The sequence below is a fragment of the Acartia tonsa genome, chromosome 7 (genome assembly GCF_053477335.1).
Source record: "Acartia tonsa isolate MP-2025a chromosome 7, ASM5347733v1, whole genome shotgun sequence".
Taxonomy (NCBI): domain Eukaryota; kingdom Metazoa; phylum Arthropoda; class Copepoda; order Calanoida; family Acartiidae; genus Acartia; species Acartia tonsa.
Window position 1 is genome coordinate 17,920,962 of NC_137266.1, and position 15,866 is coordinate 17,936,827.

At 30.4% G+C, this 15,866-nt stretch overlaps 1 protein-coding gene across 2 annotated transcripts in view; it reads left to right on the forward strand.

Moving 5' to 3' along the window:
• Positions 1 to 15,866, forward strand: part of Cda5 (Chitin deacetylase-like 5) — a 166,838-nt gene that overhangs the window by 92,877 nt on the left and 58,095 nt on the right. For both annotated transcript variants that reach the window (XM_080167747.1, XM_080167748.1), the window contains exons 6-8: positions 5,637 to 5,757; positions 9,518 to 9,636; positions 10,144 to 10,252. In XM_080167747.1, coding sequence (XP_080023873.1) covers positions 5,637 to 5,757; positions 9,518 to 9,636; positions 10,144 to 10,252 — 349 coding nt within the window. The remainder of the gene's footprint in view (positions 1 to 5,636; positions 5,758 to 9,517; positions 9,637 to 10,143; positions 10,253 to 15,866) is intronic.

A 15,866-nucleotide genomic window follows, 5' to 3' on the forward strand; every position in this document is an offset into this window, starting at 1 on the left:
AAGGATTTGGCACTCTTTGTATAGGTATATATACATATTGAAGATAAAAATTTAATAGCAGACATCCATCTAAATATTGTTTTATGATAGGGGTTAAAATTTAGTTTTCAATTTGATTGCTTATTAGTTATTTGTTGCATCATAGTTTAGAAATTTTCCGTGAATAGTAAAATAACAAGGATGACAACATCCATAAAAGCGAAGCACTGAAACGGTAGGACAAACGGACATTAACACTTGTATAGTATCTGAACTAGAAAATCGGAATATAAATGTATAAATGTCGAATCAAAATTGTAAGTAAATTTGTTGAAAAACTGCTTAAAAACAGGATAATGCTTATGGACATACTTACATTTTGGACTTGATTATAGAGTTGCTTCGCTTATAATATTGTTCTTTGTTGTCCCAGGAATCAATATACCAAAAATCAGATCAAACGGATAAATAGAACACTTGAAAATTTGTTGTTAAAAAGTAAAAAAATCAACATGTTTAAAATGGACGTACGGACATTCTGGTAATGATTATAGAGTTGCTACGCTTTCTAAATCGTATCCAACTACTACAGGAATCATCATGCAAAGTTTGAAATCGATAGGACAATTCTAACATGCCTAAATTAACGAATAAAAGCTATCTATCTCGGACGGACGGACGGACCGACCCTAATTATAGAAAAGCTTCGCTTTTAAAAATGAAAGGAACAATTTATGTTTTATGCACCCCCCCCCCCCCCGGGACAGTAGGCCCAAACCAATAAAACAGATATTACTTGGATATATATTTTTTTAATTTTGAAAATTATCTAGAATGCCAGACTATAATGATTTTAATATAGCTTTAAACCGTTTCAAATCAAGAGGTAAGTAAATTGTAAGCCATACTGAAAATTATATTATCCTTTAGTTTCATATGAAAACAATCCCTTTATATTTGGGTGGGTGGGTAGTTGTGTCGGAAGTGGTGCAACGTCTAGGTTATCATCATGTCTTAGAGCATATGGTGCTACATTTTTCCAGGTATAACTGTAACGTATATTCAGCAAATCCGTGAAGTTCGTTACCGGGAATTGATGATAGGCTCAATCACTTCATAGTACCTACTGCTGTCATTATATGTGCAATTCAATTTATAGTTGAAGTAGGAGGGATGTTTTGGTTAATAACAAGAATTATTCTTTTTCATAATAAGAGTATAGGTATATCAGTTTGTTATTATAAAAATAATTTTAACAACCATCCCATGAATCTATGACCTATTGATGAAAAACAAACTAAAAAATGCTGTAATTAAATTTATTGATTGTAAGGTGTGGAAGAAACTATTCTTAAACCATCCAATTAATAAGCACATGTTTTTATGCCAATGAATAAAAGATCGTGCTTATGATACAACTTTGGGAACTAATATAAGTTAATATCTCCCTCCTCCCTAATAATACAAAAACTTTTTTTTCAAATTTCAATAAAGAATATCAATAACTTGTTGGATATTTTGTAGACCAACAAAAAAAAATAGCTGCCTTGCCGCCTCTCTTTTGTGGTCGAATTTGCTAAACCAAATATAATTTTAAATCCCTTTTAAATCGTAATATAGAAGCTGTTATATTTGTTTTGTTCTTCATCTGTTTATAACAAATTATGGTATAATATTTGTTTGTATTGGCGCAGTTACTCTATAATTCAAGTTTGTTTTCCTCAAAGTACCTAGTCGAATACAGACCCCTCTCCATCTCTCGCCCATTTCAAAAGAAATTGAAAAATTTTTCGTCCGTTTGTTTATTACTTTAGGCCAGGATTGGTTAGGATAGCCTTACAGTGGTATGTCATGGCAGGTATAGACCCCATTGGGTTAGGACACCTGTAAGGTAAGTCATAAAAAATACCCCCTCACTTTTTTTCAATTTAAAGGGGGGGGGGTATCATTATCCATCCAGCACTTTGAGTAGAAGCATAATGAACTTTAACGATCAGTAAAAAAACATCGTAATGAAGAAATGGTTTGTTTCTATGTGCGCGTTTTACATAATATTCTAAAACCACTCTATAAATAGAACTACCATTTTAAAAATACCTGATAATTCTCCACGGCAGGCTTTAAGCTATTTTTAAGGGTTAACTTCTGTGAATAGTTTATAAAAAAAAGAAATCTCATTTACTGAGTATATTTGCGATTACTTTTATTTAATGAAATCTTCCAATTTTTAACATGTACAAAACGGCCTGCTTAATTGCTTCAAGATCCATGTCAGATCTATATAGGAAATAAATGTCTATAAACGAGCTCAAGTTTTCCAAGGAATATATGATTAAAACTCATAGTGCTCCAATAATCCATAATAAACTCTCATTGCCCAGAACGAAAAGACCCATTATTTTACTTTATTAAAAATAAATTCATTTTTTTCATTTCATGTTGCTATTTACCTTATATTGATGTATTTAATTTCTAATCATAAAAAAGAAAATTTAAATTTATAATATGATAAATTTAAGAAAACTATGTTTTAAAAGAATTCGATTGTGGCGACATTTTGTGTGTTCAAATATTAAACTAAAATTGTAATCATCATCATTAACCCTTTGGTGATGGTAATGTAAAGAAAAAAATATAATTTAAAAAAATCTTTTAAAAATCATTTAAATTATTAAATATTTACTTTCTTTTAGATAGTAATGCCGGGTGAGGAAAATAGATTTATTGAGAAATAGATATGCATATAGAAAACTAGCCAATAGGGAGATAATTATATCGAGCCAACTCTAGTATATAACATATTTATTGCAATCTTTAAAAGGTTTAATAATTTTAAATAGCAAAGCTCCTCTATAATTAGTATACATACAATAGTATAATGCATTCTTTTTGAGGATATAGGGGAAAAAATACAAAAATACGGGGACCCTTAAAGTTGTAGTGTTATTTATTGTATGTAATATATGTTGAAAGCCATAGTTTGGTTAATAGAAAACAATAATTTAGAAGATATAAGACGCTGATCCATCAATATCCCCTTCTTTTAATAAAAACAGTTTTTCTTCTAAAATAGCTGTTCTTAAAATTTAATCTTCTAAAAAAAGGTTCATCATTGTTTATTGACAGAATTTATAAAAAAAAGCAATCCAACAAAAGAACAAGTAAAATGCAAATATTCAATATTAAATCATTTATTGCTGCGCTGCTAAATGTGCAAACTGTCTTTTTATAGAGTAGAATCTATTACTAAACTACTAACAAATAAGTTCAAATTGATCTTTCTAAAAAAAAGTTACATTAGATTCTATTGCATGGTTTGTCAAACCGCAAGCTGTATAAGATTTAGAGCATAATTCCTGTGTTTTGTACGAGTGTGTAGACTTTTAGTAGAGCAGCTACTCTATAGCTCACTTTATTTGTGATTATAATCATATTGTCACTACTAGACTAGCGTTAAATCAAATTCCTCATGGTCTTTTCTGTTATGTTTGTATTGCAGTTATGTTTAACTGTTTCTAAATGTCATGAAGTAGAAGTAAAGTCCATTAAAAATTGTTAGACTTTGCCCCGCCACATTTTCTATAGTTGTCCTTGTTTAAACATGTACTGTCTTACAGTGTGAATGTGTGTGTTTGTTTGTCTGTCTGTATGTCTGTAAGACTGTCTAGTGTGAACTTGTAAATTATCTTTGTCATTAATAAAAAACGAAGATTTTCCAAACTTAAGGCTAGTTTCAGATAATGTTAGGCATGTTAGAATTGACTGACTGTTATGGAACTTTTTACGATTTTCATCTATTCATTTATTCCTGCTCTATAATTAACACCAAAAGTGCCAATTTAATCATTTATAATTTATATTTCTTAACGTTCATTATCAAAATATTTGAATTTTTAAGGGACAATAAACGTCTGTCTGTTCCAATAAATATTTTATGGATGTTGTCATCCTTGTCATAAAACAAATACTTTAAAGAGTACACATCTATTGTGTCAATAGCTTTATACTAAAAATAACATGTCTTAAATTAGCTACGACATTAAATGTAGAGTGTTGTTTGGAACAAATACAAATTAAATTAAGTATTGCAAAAAAGCTAGGTACTTTATATCTAATTAGTTGGTTCTTTATTTGTATTACTAGCTACAGCGCTCCTAGCATCTAGGTGATATGTATACAAAGGAGGAAGACAAGTTGGATAAAAGCCCAAAACCAAACTTGTATATAATAATAGCCTAAAACCATTCAGGAACCTATAAGAAGCTTTCATAAAATGAAGAACTTAATCTAGAAGTTATCGATATCTTAGGCTTTAGATAAAAAAAACCTTACTACTTTATTTAATAGAAAAAAAACTTTAATTTAAAATGAAAATAGATTCCAAAGTTTTTTTTTAAGGTAAACCTCAATTTTGTGAATATTTGATACTTTGAATGATCTCTGAGGCATAGTTTAGGAAAATTACTTTGTTTTCCTTATTTAAAAAAAATATAAACCTTTCTCCTATTATCTCAAATCAATGTTGTTTATGTTCTTCTGTAAGACCTTCCAATTTTGATTAATACTTTAATTAAAAATGAATCGGGTACTTGGCCATATCTAATTATTGACTTAAGTGTTCTTTGATTTATAGAGTGCTTTTACAAAGCTGTAATTTATTCTTGTGATATAAGTAGCGCAGCTACCCTATATATAGACTGTATTAGTCCGTATGACACGGATTCATTACTAAAGAAGCAGGCATTGTTTACTTGGGCAGGGGTGAATTAAAATGTCGTGCTATAAAAGGCGCTCTTATTTATTCGAAGGAATTTCCTCAAGTCATAGATTTTTAATAATTTTACTGTATTAAATTTTACTTTTTTTTAATATCAAATAATAGTTTATTTTTAAAATAACAAGTTTTGCAGTCTTTTGAAGCAACCAAATCTCAATTTGGACCCTCCTATTTCATTTTTGCAATTGGCAAAAAATCAATTTCTATCAAATGACCAATACACAATTATCAACAGAGATTTACAGTTATCTGCTTCTGTTATTAGAAAATCTGCCAAATTAAAATCAAACAAGAACAATAATCTCCATTATTGCAATATAAGTAATCTTTGTAAATAAATAAATAATATAAAGAAATGTGGACTAAACAGTTTTCTAAGTTTTATTACAAAGATTGCTATAAACTGTTAGTACTGTATAATATCAAATAAGACTATAGCTATACTGTTACTTAAGACTAGGATAGGTAGGTTAGAGATATCTTAAAGGACAAACAAAAATATCTTTACTGCTTTATACAATAGGCTTTGCAATACAGTATAATATGGTATTCTTAAGTTTATTACGTTAGTTTTACGGACATATTCTCAGTGATCTAAAGGGATAACACAATTGCGGATTAATTTGTTTTCATTCCCAATAATGATACACAAGATTACCCCTTCTGTAGATTACAATTAGTAGTGTACCGTCTGGACACTAAATAAATCAAGCAATCTAAATTCAATAAAAGTCCTCAAAGTTGTTAAGCTAAAAATAAAAAAGGGTCCTACAAACCTTTTGGGACTAATGTAATAAACAGTCCAATGTCCCTTGCCCCCTTGCATAGTCTCCATTTGTTGTGTAAAATCTACAAAATATTTACTATATGATATTTTCAGAGATAAGAAACTGGAGAGCGCTGAAGAAGATGAAGAACTATTGTCTCTGTCCCCCCAACCTTCTCTTGTCAGTACTGTCACACATGGAGCCAACAACAACAGAAATTCTTTGAGAAAACAGGTAAATATTCCTTTTCCTAAATTGAGTCCAAACCGATTAATATCCGCTGGATTAGAACCTTCTCTTGTCAGTACTGTCACACATGGAGCCAATAATAACAGAAATTCTTTAAGAAAACAGGTAAAAATTAATTTTCCAGTATGGCGTCCAAACCGATTAATATCCGCTGGATTAGAGCCGTTTCCCAGCGATACTGAAAAATCATAAATTGTTCCGTACTTTAGCCAGTTTTCTATGAATATAATCTATAAAAATCATAAAATCACTATAAGTTTTGTTAGCCTGGACCTTCATCCCCTGGGGGCCAAGATAGCTGGTTTTAATCCTTTAACTGTTTTTATTTTATCCGCGAAAAGCTGTCTATAATACGATATAATACTATAAATAACTATTACATATCATTTTAGCTTTAGGAGGTTTGGGCAGGCACCCTTTCATATAATACCATTTATACAACAAAAAGCTGCGTTTTTGGAATGATTTCACGCCCCTTTCCCTATATTATCAATAGTTTTTTAATCATAAATTTCCAAAACCTTATAGCAGTACAAAACCAGAAAAAAATGCCAGCAACCAAAATGAACGTTATAACAAAAAATCAATCACCGTTAATCGTTTGAAGGCAATTGATTCATACATAATAATAATAATAAACAATACCTTCTTTTTTAAATTTGAGACAAATGCTGCATCTTATACACACTCACGCACATACACACACACACACACACACACACACACACACACACACATGCACACACACATACACACACACACACACACACATACTCTTAGACAATAGGATTGCAGCTACTCTAAATTTAATCAACTTAATATATAAAACTGTTTTTTGTTTCAAGAACTATACTGAACTGATTGAGTTTTCCTTTTAAGTAAGCTCTGATTTTTTCTGGCTTTTTTTATTTTTATATTTGAGCTTTGGGATAGTTTTAATATATTTTTCTGCACCCCAACATATTTCTTTCAGATAAAGCTGTGCTCCTTTGGAAGCTTTCATATGGTTCTTGTTTAATTTTGGATATTTTAACGATGCATTATCGGAGAGGATATAAAGAGTCGATGACATTTATGTTGATAGATGTCGACATCCTGCATTTTAAAAGGACAATCCATAGTTTTGTGGTTTTCATAAAAGTCCCTAGTCGACCACCCCTCCCCCTTAAAATTTAAATTCTTTGAAAATAATGGGGGGGGGGTTGTATGTTTGTTTATTACCTTATGTCAGGTTAGGTTCTGGGTATCCCCACAGGGTTAAAGTACAACAAGAATCCCACACTCCCTTATCTTCAATTAAATTTGAAATGTCTTCTGTGGATAAAAACAACCCTCATTCATCTAATTTAAAGCACTTAAAGTATAAGGGCAATGTATCTAAATTAAGATAAAATAAAAAAAACGTAGTTTATTAACAAAAGTCATAGAGTAGCTACGCCACTAAAGATGACACATTTGTTTATATGTTTACAAATTTTAAGAAGATATAACTTTAGTGTGTTGTCATTTTTTTTGCAAGATTATAAAATCTTTATGACCAACTTAATTCATTTACACATTTTTTGTGTTGCAAAACTTATTTTCCAATTTTTGTACAACGTTTTGCGTTCTATTTAGACGGAATGAAGTTTTTGTATAGAATTCAATCTTAATTGCTATATCGACTATAAGAAAAAAGAAATGGTTTTGGCTGACACATTTAAATATTAATCAAATGCTCAACGTAAATTGTTGCTATTTTAAACCTGTAATCTAACTCGATTTTCATAATGACATTAAATGATAATCTGGTTTGGATATGTAAACTTCTATAGCGACCTAATGATGAAAACGTTGCCCAAAATTAAATGTACATTATGTTGCTGTACACATCCTGTAAATTAATCTTCGTGGATTTTTTGCCAATGTCACAAAGACCTGCCGAAAATATTATTACCAGAATTAAACATATCCTTTTCCTACATGGTAAAGAGAGAAGATAATAAAACACTAATACTCATTTTTAGACAAGTCATCTTTTTCCAAAGTGTTTTTAGGCATCTAGGTATATGTGTATTTTTTGAAGCATTGTATTATAATAGATGCTTCTTATTTAGGACCAATAAAAGACGATTTACAGAAAATCTCCCGGATTTTACTTACAGAATTGCAAAAAAAATTTGCAGATTTTTTCTTTGCTCATTCAATGATTTAGCTTCTCATGAACAAGCTAAGTTTTTAAACATAAAAAAGGCCAATCTTTTTAACCTTAACCTGCGCCAATTGCTTTTAAAAGATTACAATAGATTTTGTGGAAATATTACCTGCCTCAAACCTTTACTTTTTGTGCTTTCCCTCAGCGTGACTAGCGAGCAAAGAATCTTTCTCCTTCATTTTTAAAATAAATTGAATTTTATTTATGCCCTACTCCTGAAAGTGGCATCACCTTGTACCCTTTATAAACTAACATAAAATAAAACTCTAACACAAGAAAAACTTCGCACTTGACCGACTTTTTTTTATAGAAACTATTGAAAATTATAGCCTAAAACCTGTCCAAAATTCTACCTAATGTATTGAAATTTTTTTTAAAAACCCTAAACCAAAAAGGTTTTCATTGTAAATAGTTTGTATAAATGTGTGAAACGCTATGTACCGATGCTTTCGGTGGGAATCATTTAGAGGTGGTTAAAAAACATTGATTTAGAATGAAAGTAAATTGTTTTGAAATAAAACATTTTTAAAGTTTTTTTTTAGATGAATAGAACTATGATGTTGTCAAAATAGACAGGCTTCACAATTTAAAATCCTAAATTTTTTGCTACATTTTTTATTTCAATATATTGAAGCACCTATCCTTTGAAAAATCAAGTCATTATTCGCAAAAACCTTCTCGTTTACATCTAAGATGAAAAAAGAAAAAAACAACAAGCATCAAATGATTTGTTTAAAATTGTTTCTTTAGTTCCGTTAGTTGAACCTTTAAGAAATGTCATTTCCCCCTGTATTTTTTAAATGATTTTTTTTACATCATTTTAAATATTTTAATTTAATATCTTTTTGGTTGGCAGTTTAAATTTAACGTTGAGGCGGTGTGCATATTCCTGTGAACGAGCCCAATTTATAATTTCATTTTAGGGTTCATGCAAAATACCTTTTAATTGTAAACTTTGGAAATATTTCCATTTTTGGTAGATTTTATCCTCATATAGAAAATCTATAAAGACTTTATTAGGGAATGGCGCTATCGAAACGTCAAACCTCTCAATAAATCTACAAAAAAAAGAATCCTTTAGGTTAGGAATAAAGGGTATGCAGAATTGAAAAAAAATATTTTGATAAAACATCTAAATTATTCAATTATCCTTATACTTTATAAGAAACTTTTGATTATTGTCTGTAACGACGGATCTCGCTAACCGCTGAACCATTATTGTTCTCTTTTACAGTAAGGCCTCTTACAGGTCCTGGGAAAGTTTATTACTATTTTGGCGGAGAGTGAAACTAAAATTGGGAGTGATGGTGCGACTAACCCCACCCCCAACTACCTTAAGTGTGCCTCTAGGGGCGTACCCACTAGTAGTATTTATAAAATTGTTATGTCAATATTAAATAAATAGCCCTTTTACAGTCTTATATTGTTATAATAACAACAACAAAAATCCTCAATATACAACAATTTAATTATTTTTAATATTAAATCAAAATCCTTGTGATCCCTGACTTTTGAATGCAAACTTTGATATTGATAATATTTTTGTATCAGGATGATGGTAAGATTGACAGAGCGGATGAAGCTATTGACAGGTTGGATCAAGTTGGACCTATTGACATTGTGGAGCCAGCCAGTGTTCCACAGTTTGGTGACGTCGTCTTTGGGACAAAGTAAGATTTTTTTGACAGTCATACAATGGGGACATTTATCTTTGGACATGCTTTGAGTCTAAAGAATATCTATATCAAAATATTGAATTTTTGTTAAATATGTTTTTTTAGGGAAAATACTCTATAACAGCATTCACTTTTCTGTCCGTTAAGATATCGCAAAGAATTTAACCGATATAATTCTCCACTTTTGAAAAGCTTTATACAGGTTCTTGCAAAGTTTTAGACTTTATTATTCTTATAAAGTCGTAGGGTGGTTTTCTATTTTCTTCAATCTAACTTAACTATCAAATATATCTGCTAGTAAGACTATAAAATGTATATTTGACTTATAAAAGTAAATATGTTTAGATCGGTTACTATAGTAGATTTAATGTGAAAATGTTCTATAACCAATAAGCAGGAACTGACTATTTCCTATCGTTTGGAAGTTCTTAATGTTTTAGTAGCAAATTGTTTTATCTGTACGTAATTCTTATGATTAGTCTTATCCTTGTTTAATTCTAGAACATCTGGAAGTGAGCAGTTGAACAAGTCCCCGCTGAACAGCACCAACCTGGAGAAATCCTTGCTGGCCGCGTATCCTGGTGTGCCCACAGTTCTGGATGATTCTCAGGTACAATTTTATTTCTAGTAAGGAATATGTTGATGCTATCCCTACAAGTATCTTGATGAGCACATATACCCCACCCCTCCTCTATCATTATAATAAAGTGACAGGATGTCTCTCTGTTTGTAGTAAAGAATCTCGCTAACCGCTTGACCGATATGGTTTTCTTTTACAGGGTTCTAGAAAGGTTTATAACTATTTTGGGGGAGGGTTCAGGTAAGGTTAGGTTATGTTATATTTAGTACAGGGTAGCCACTTAGCGGGAGGGCCTCCTATAAAAATCTATAGCCCTTTTTCCTATTTCCTCTTCCTACCTACGATTTTTAATTTTCTTCTTTTATTTCATTATCACTAAAAAGAGTATTTATTTTCATAACACACGCAGTCCTTAATGTAAATATTTTTTTAACAAGAGTTAAATGATAGTCTAGTCATATGTAAACAAGGACCACCAGCCGTCTTGTATGGTTCTTTGAGCTTGGCTTCAGAACTGAAAGAATTTGACAAAATTGCAGTTGCTTATTATATGTACAGTTTTGCATCACTACAACCCCTATGAGGATATCGCAGCTAGACTGTAAATTAATGTTAGAGTTTCTTGAATTGGACTGGCAGCTGTTTTTGGGTGCGACTCGACATATCTGCGGCCACCGAGCCCTGCATGTAAACAAATGACACAGCAATGCACTATGCAATGATACTCTAGCATCATTAGACAAATAAACAAATGAATTGCCATGTAAACAAAATAGCAGCAAAATAGTTTTTTATCAATCTCATATGATTTATTTCCACTATAAATTTCATACCTCTCATTTTTTTTCATTTAAAAAAAACTTAACTGTTTCAAAAGTCTACCAAAGTATTATAACAGCTGCAATACCTAAAAAACGATGCCAAATTTTGAAAATATAGCTTTGTGTTTGAATGAGCTAAAAAAGCAAGGGGATTAAAAAGGTTTTGGTTAATGACAGTGATGTCCATCAAACTTTTTAAATAGCCAGATAAAGAGACATTACATGAAGATATTTTTATGGCCGGGCACTTTTTCTTTAGCAAATAGCCTAAAACATAGCAATACACGTTCTAAAGTTAGTACAACTTTTTTCAGATATCAAAGTAGAAAATGACATGCATGTTTATTTCTAAAAAAATTAATTAAAAATTTAGGTTGTAGAGTGTCCTTTTAGATAAGAGTAAGGTTTACTAGGGGTCACAAAAATATTGACATAGAGCTCCACAGAATAATGCAGGGGATGGAAGATGAATGTCATGTAAAAGGGGCAATAAGATCAATCATAGCCCAGGCCACTGCGCATCAAATAGAAATTAATAGAGTAAAGAAATCTTCTAAATATAAATGTCCACTTCACTTCATCAAATAAAGCATAACTTTGTAAGTTACAGTTTTTTTAAAAGCCATTTTTAAAACTAAACTTTTTTAAAGCTCTACTTTTTATATTTTAGAACATAAGTATTTCTAACACATTATTATATGCCCAGCAATCTAATGATAGAAGTATCTATTGGCTAACAAATATTTTTGGCAAGTGTCCTATTAAAATAGTTTTGATCCATTTTATTCAGAATAAAGATAACTTTCTTTGTTTTTATTTTTCTGGATATTAAATACTTTAAATATTTCCAGAACATTTTTTTGTTTCGATTTTGCACAATGGCTAAAATGTAAGGTCAAAAGTACTAAAAAGGATAATGGTTTGTACATACTTATTTTCAAACTAAATAAGACATCAAAATTTGAGAAAAATATCTGTTGCTAGAGTGCTAATTTACTATTTGATATCCTTTTTGTGTTGCCAGCCACTGCTGCTCTATAATTTTAACATCTGTTTGTCAAATAATTGAAAATTTGACATTTAGAATAAAATAAAAGTTAAAAGTTTTATAATTATATTAAATTTCTTGCTAAATTCAAATAAAATTTGAAAACTTTATGTTTAAACATATTAAATAAAATATAATAGGTGCAAAAAATCGAATTAATTAGAAAAACAACATTGAAATTTATTCATATAATCTGTAATGTTTGATGAAGCGTTGTAAATAATTGCATTCAATCGGTTATGGGTTTAAGGGATTACTATTTAAGGTAGAGAAATAGAAACCATATAAATGATAATGATATAAGTCTTAGTAAACAATACATATACCTATCCATAAAAAAAATTCTTTTTAGCGAACCCAGTAATAGTGTCGGACTGATTATGACGTAACAAAAAAATTAGCCAACGAGAGGACATTATTGACCAATGGTAAAATTCATAGTGGCCTCTTATTGGCTATTTTTTTTTGTTACGTCATAATCAGTCCGACACTAATACTGGGTTCCTTTTTAGCAATTCTAATTTTCATATCTTTGGGACCTTTTTTTCTATTTGTGCGTTAAAGTCATGTAACCAGAACATATTTTTACATTTGTTTTCTTACTGATAAACCTACAGACCAAAAAATATTACATCAAAAGCCTTTGCGCTATGAAATATATTCAAAACCTGCTAGATTTTAACCTTTATTTGAAAATCCTTTGCTGAGGGTAAGGAAGGAAGTATTTATTATTCTTGTAGAGGTCCCAGAGAGGAGGATGCCGTTTTTATCTAATTCATCAGCTAAACTTAACAAACAATAACATAGTAACTGCATTGGGTTAGGCTTGATGCAGACTTAATTTATTACTTTATTTAAATAAAAAATAAGGACTTAAAAAAGGCTTCCTTAACAGCAGTTTTTACAACTTAAATATATAGACAAAATGAAACTTAAAACATCGTATTATTTTAAATCTTTTCCTACACTTTTTAATTTACTAGCGGATGCGCCCCTAGCATATAGGTAAGGGAGGGGTATGTCATGTAAATTGACTAAACCCACTTATATACATTTATAAAAAAGCTCTATAAAGCAACCGAATCAGAACAATGTTTTCCGAGATCTTGAACTTCGGACCACTGAAAATTTACTGCACTTTTTTATTAGGATAATTAATTATTATTTATCATTCATAATGTCTTTTTTTATTTAGCAAAATTTTTTTCTACAAATTTTTAATACAAGCCTAGTTAAGTATCCCGGATAGATTTAGCCGCGCATGTAACAAAAATTGCAAATAAAAATTACCAATAATTTTGCACAACAGTCATACGACAATGCAAAGATGAAAAATTTCTGCACAGATTATCAATGCCATAAAATCAATAGATAAAATCAATACTTAAAAGATTTTTAAAAATTTTTCGAGGATTTTTCTTTGAGGTTGAAAAATAAGAAAACTTTAAAATGCATTTCATTAATTTTTAAAAATGCTATGCCTAATAGAACCTCTTAACTACAATGTTATAAAAGACCAACAGTCTTGTAGAATAACTTTGCTACATAAAATGTTATTGGCTTTTCATTGTAAGAACTATTAAATCTTTTTAAAGATTTAAATCAATTGGCATAAATTAAAAATATCATCTTTTTTTAGTTCCGAAGATACTATAATACTCACCTTATTTGTCTTCATCTGTCTGTTTTTCCACCAGAACCAAAAAGTATGGAAATAATGCAATTTTCTTGACTGCTATTTAAGATAAACCGCTGATTTATTTGCTGAACATTCATATTTTCAAAAAGCATCCAGTGTACAGCTTACTTTGTCCGTCGGTCGGTATCATTGAATGCTTCAATGACTTGGGAGAATTATAAAACTCTTCAAAAGTTTAGATTTATGTGTTAAGAACAAATAAGGCTTTGACAACCGTTGATGTCATCAACAAGATAATGTTTTTAAAGATTGTCAGTCATATAGGAGAGAGGTGGAGAGAAAGAAAGATAGATAGATATAAATAGGTATTCTTAACTGCATATAATGTCAGAAGAAAAACATTAATGCATTATTCTCTATGTACACACAAATGCACAGGGGTTACAACCCCACCCTACCACAACATACCCCTCACCCCTTCAACTTACTCCCTGCAAAAAAATCTGAATAAATAAAAAGTTTGATATGGAAAAGGGAAGGGGGGGAGGGGTTTGGAGAAATGGCTGCTGACATCATGGGGTCAAATGTCATTTAATGATGATTTGTGGCAAATAAATTGTATTGCTGTACACTCACACAAACACACACACACGCATGCATAAAATGATTCCTAATGGGATGCCTAATTTGTCAACAATCAACTTAAAAAAAAAACATAATACATTATCAATCATGATCGGTAACGAATCTACCCTATAATTAGCCTTACTTTTGAAAATGCAGTTTAACACCCATACGTTGTATATATATAAATCATACAACCCCTAAAGATATTTGTAATAATTATATTAGGTTGCGTTAAGTAAAAACAATTTTAGAGAGCCTTATAGATAGTAGATAATTTAATATTGATTTTTCTAATTACAATTACAAAAAATCATCAGTTATAAAGCTTCCCTGAAAGGTACAAACAGTTCGAAACTTTCCGAGATCTTTATCTTCAGAACAACTACTTTATAATAAGAGATGAACAAATATAGCTGTTTATCGTTGCAACTTTTATGCCCTTAAGTTGACGTGACATACCAAAATTAATTTTATTTTTGACAATTGTAACAGTTGTTAACCCCTTTCATTGCAATCTTAGTTGTGTCATTCAGGGTAATGTATGTTTCTACATAGATAAAGGGATTATTGTTATAGCAAAATTTAATAGAATGTTCTGTCAAAGTTTCTGTTGAGCATTGAAACCCCCTACCCACATATTTGAAACAATTGTGATAAATACAAGGGGCGATGGCAGATTTTCCCCTGTTTTCTTTGCTTATTACTTTAGAGCAGGTGAGGATATGTTATATTGGCTACTGGGTAGCCCTGCAGAGTTAAGGCACCGCAGGTAAAGACCCAGAAAGGTTAGGGCTCCCACTAGCTACCTTTTTTTTCAATATTTTTTTTTGAAAATTAGAGGTTCGGGTTTGGGTGTTCAACAGGCAATTTAGGGAAAGCACTTATCCAATTCAATAATATAAAACATACTTTAAATAAATTCAGAAACCGTGATGAATTTTACTCAGATGTATTAAGTATTTTATTCCTTTCTTCAAGATGTTTGTGTGGGATTATGAAAAATTGTTTATGGTGCAAGCTGCTAAGGAAAAGTCTTTTTACAACCTCAGAATCATTATTTAGCTTCCCTGAATTGTAAAATCAAAACATTCAACCATTTAAACTTACAAACATTAATGATTTGGGTAGCACTGTATATTTTCAAACTGACATTTCGCTGGTTCGATTTATGCTTTATATCAGGTTAGGTTAGGTTAATTATTGGGTAGTACAAACTGGTTAGGGTACCGCAGGTATAGATAGTGCTACTGCAGGTGTTAGGCATGGTTCAGGAAATCCCCTAAAATACCAAAGAAATTAAAAAAATTTGGAAATTCAAATTTCTAAAGATCAGTTAAATTTAAAAATAATTTACATTAGATTTACCACTATCCAAAATGCTTTGAATTGCATTTGCTAATATAGGTTTAAAATAAAAATTGTATGATGAATCTTTCAAATGTGACATGCTCATAATTCATCTACAAAATTGATTCACAGATGACTTTTAATTTCAGCATCAAGTAGCAA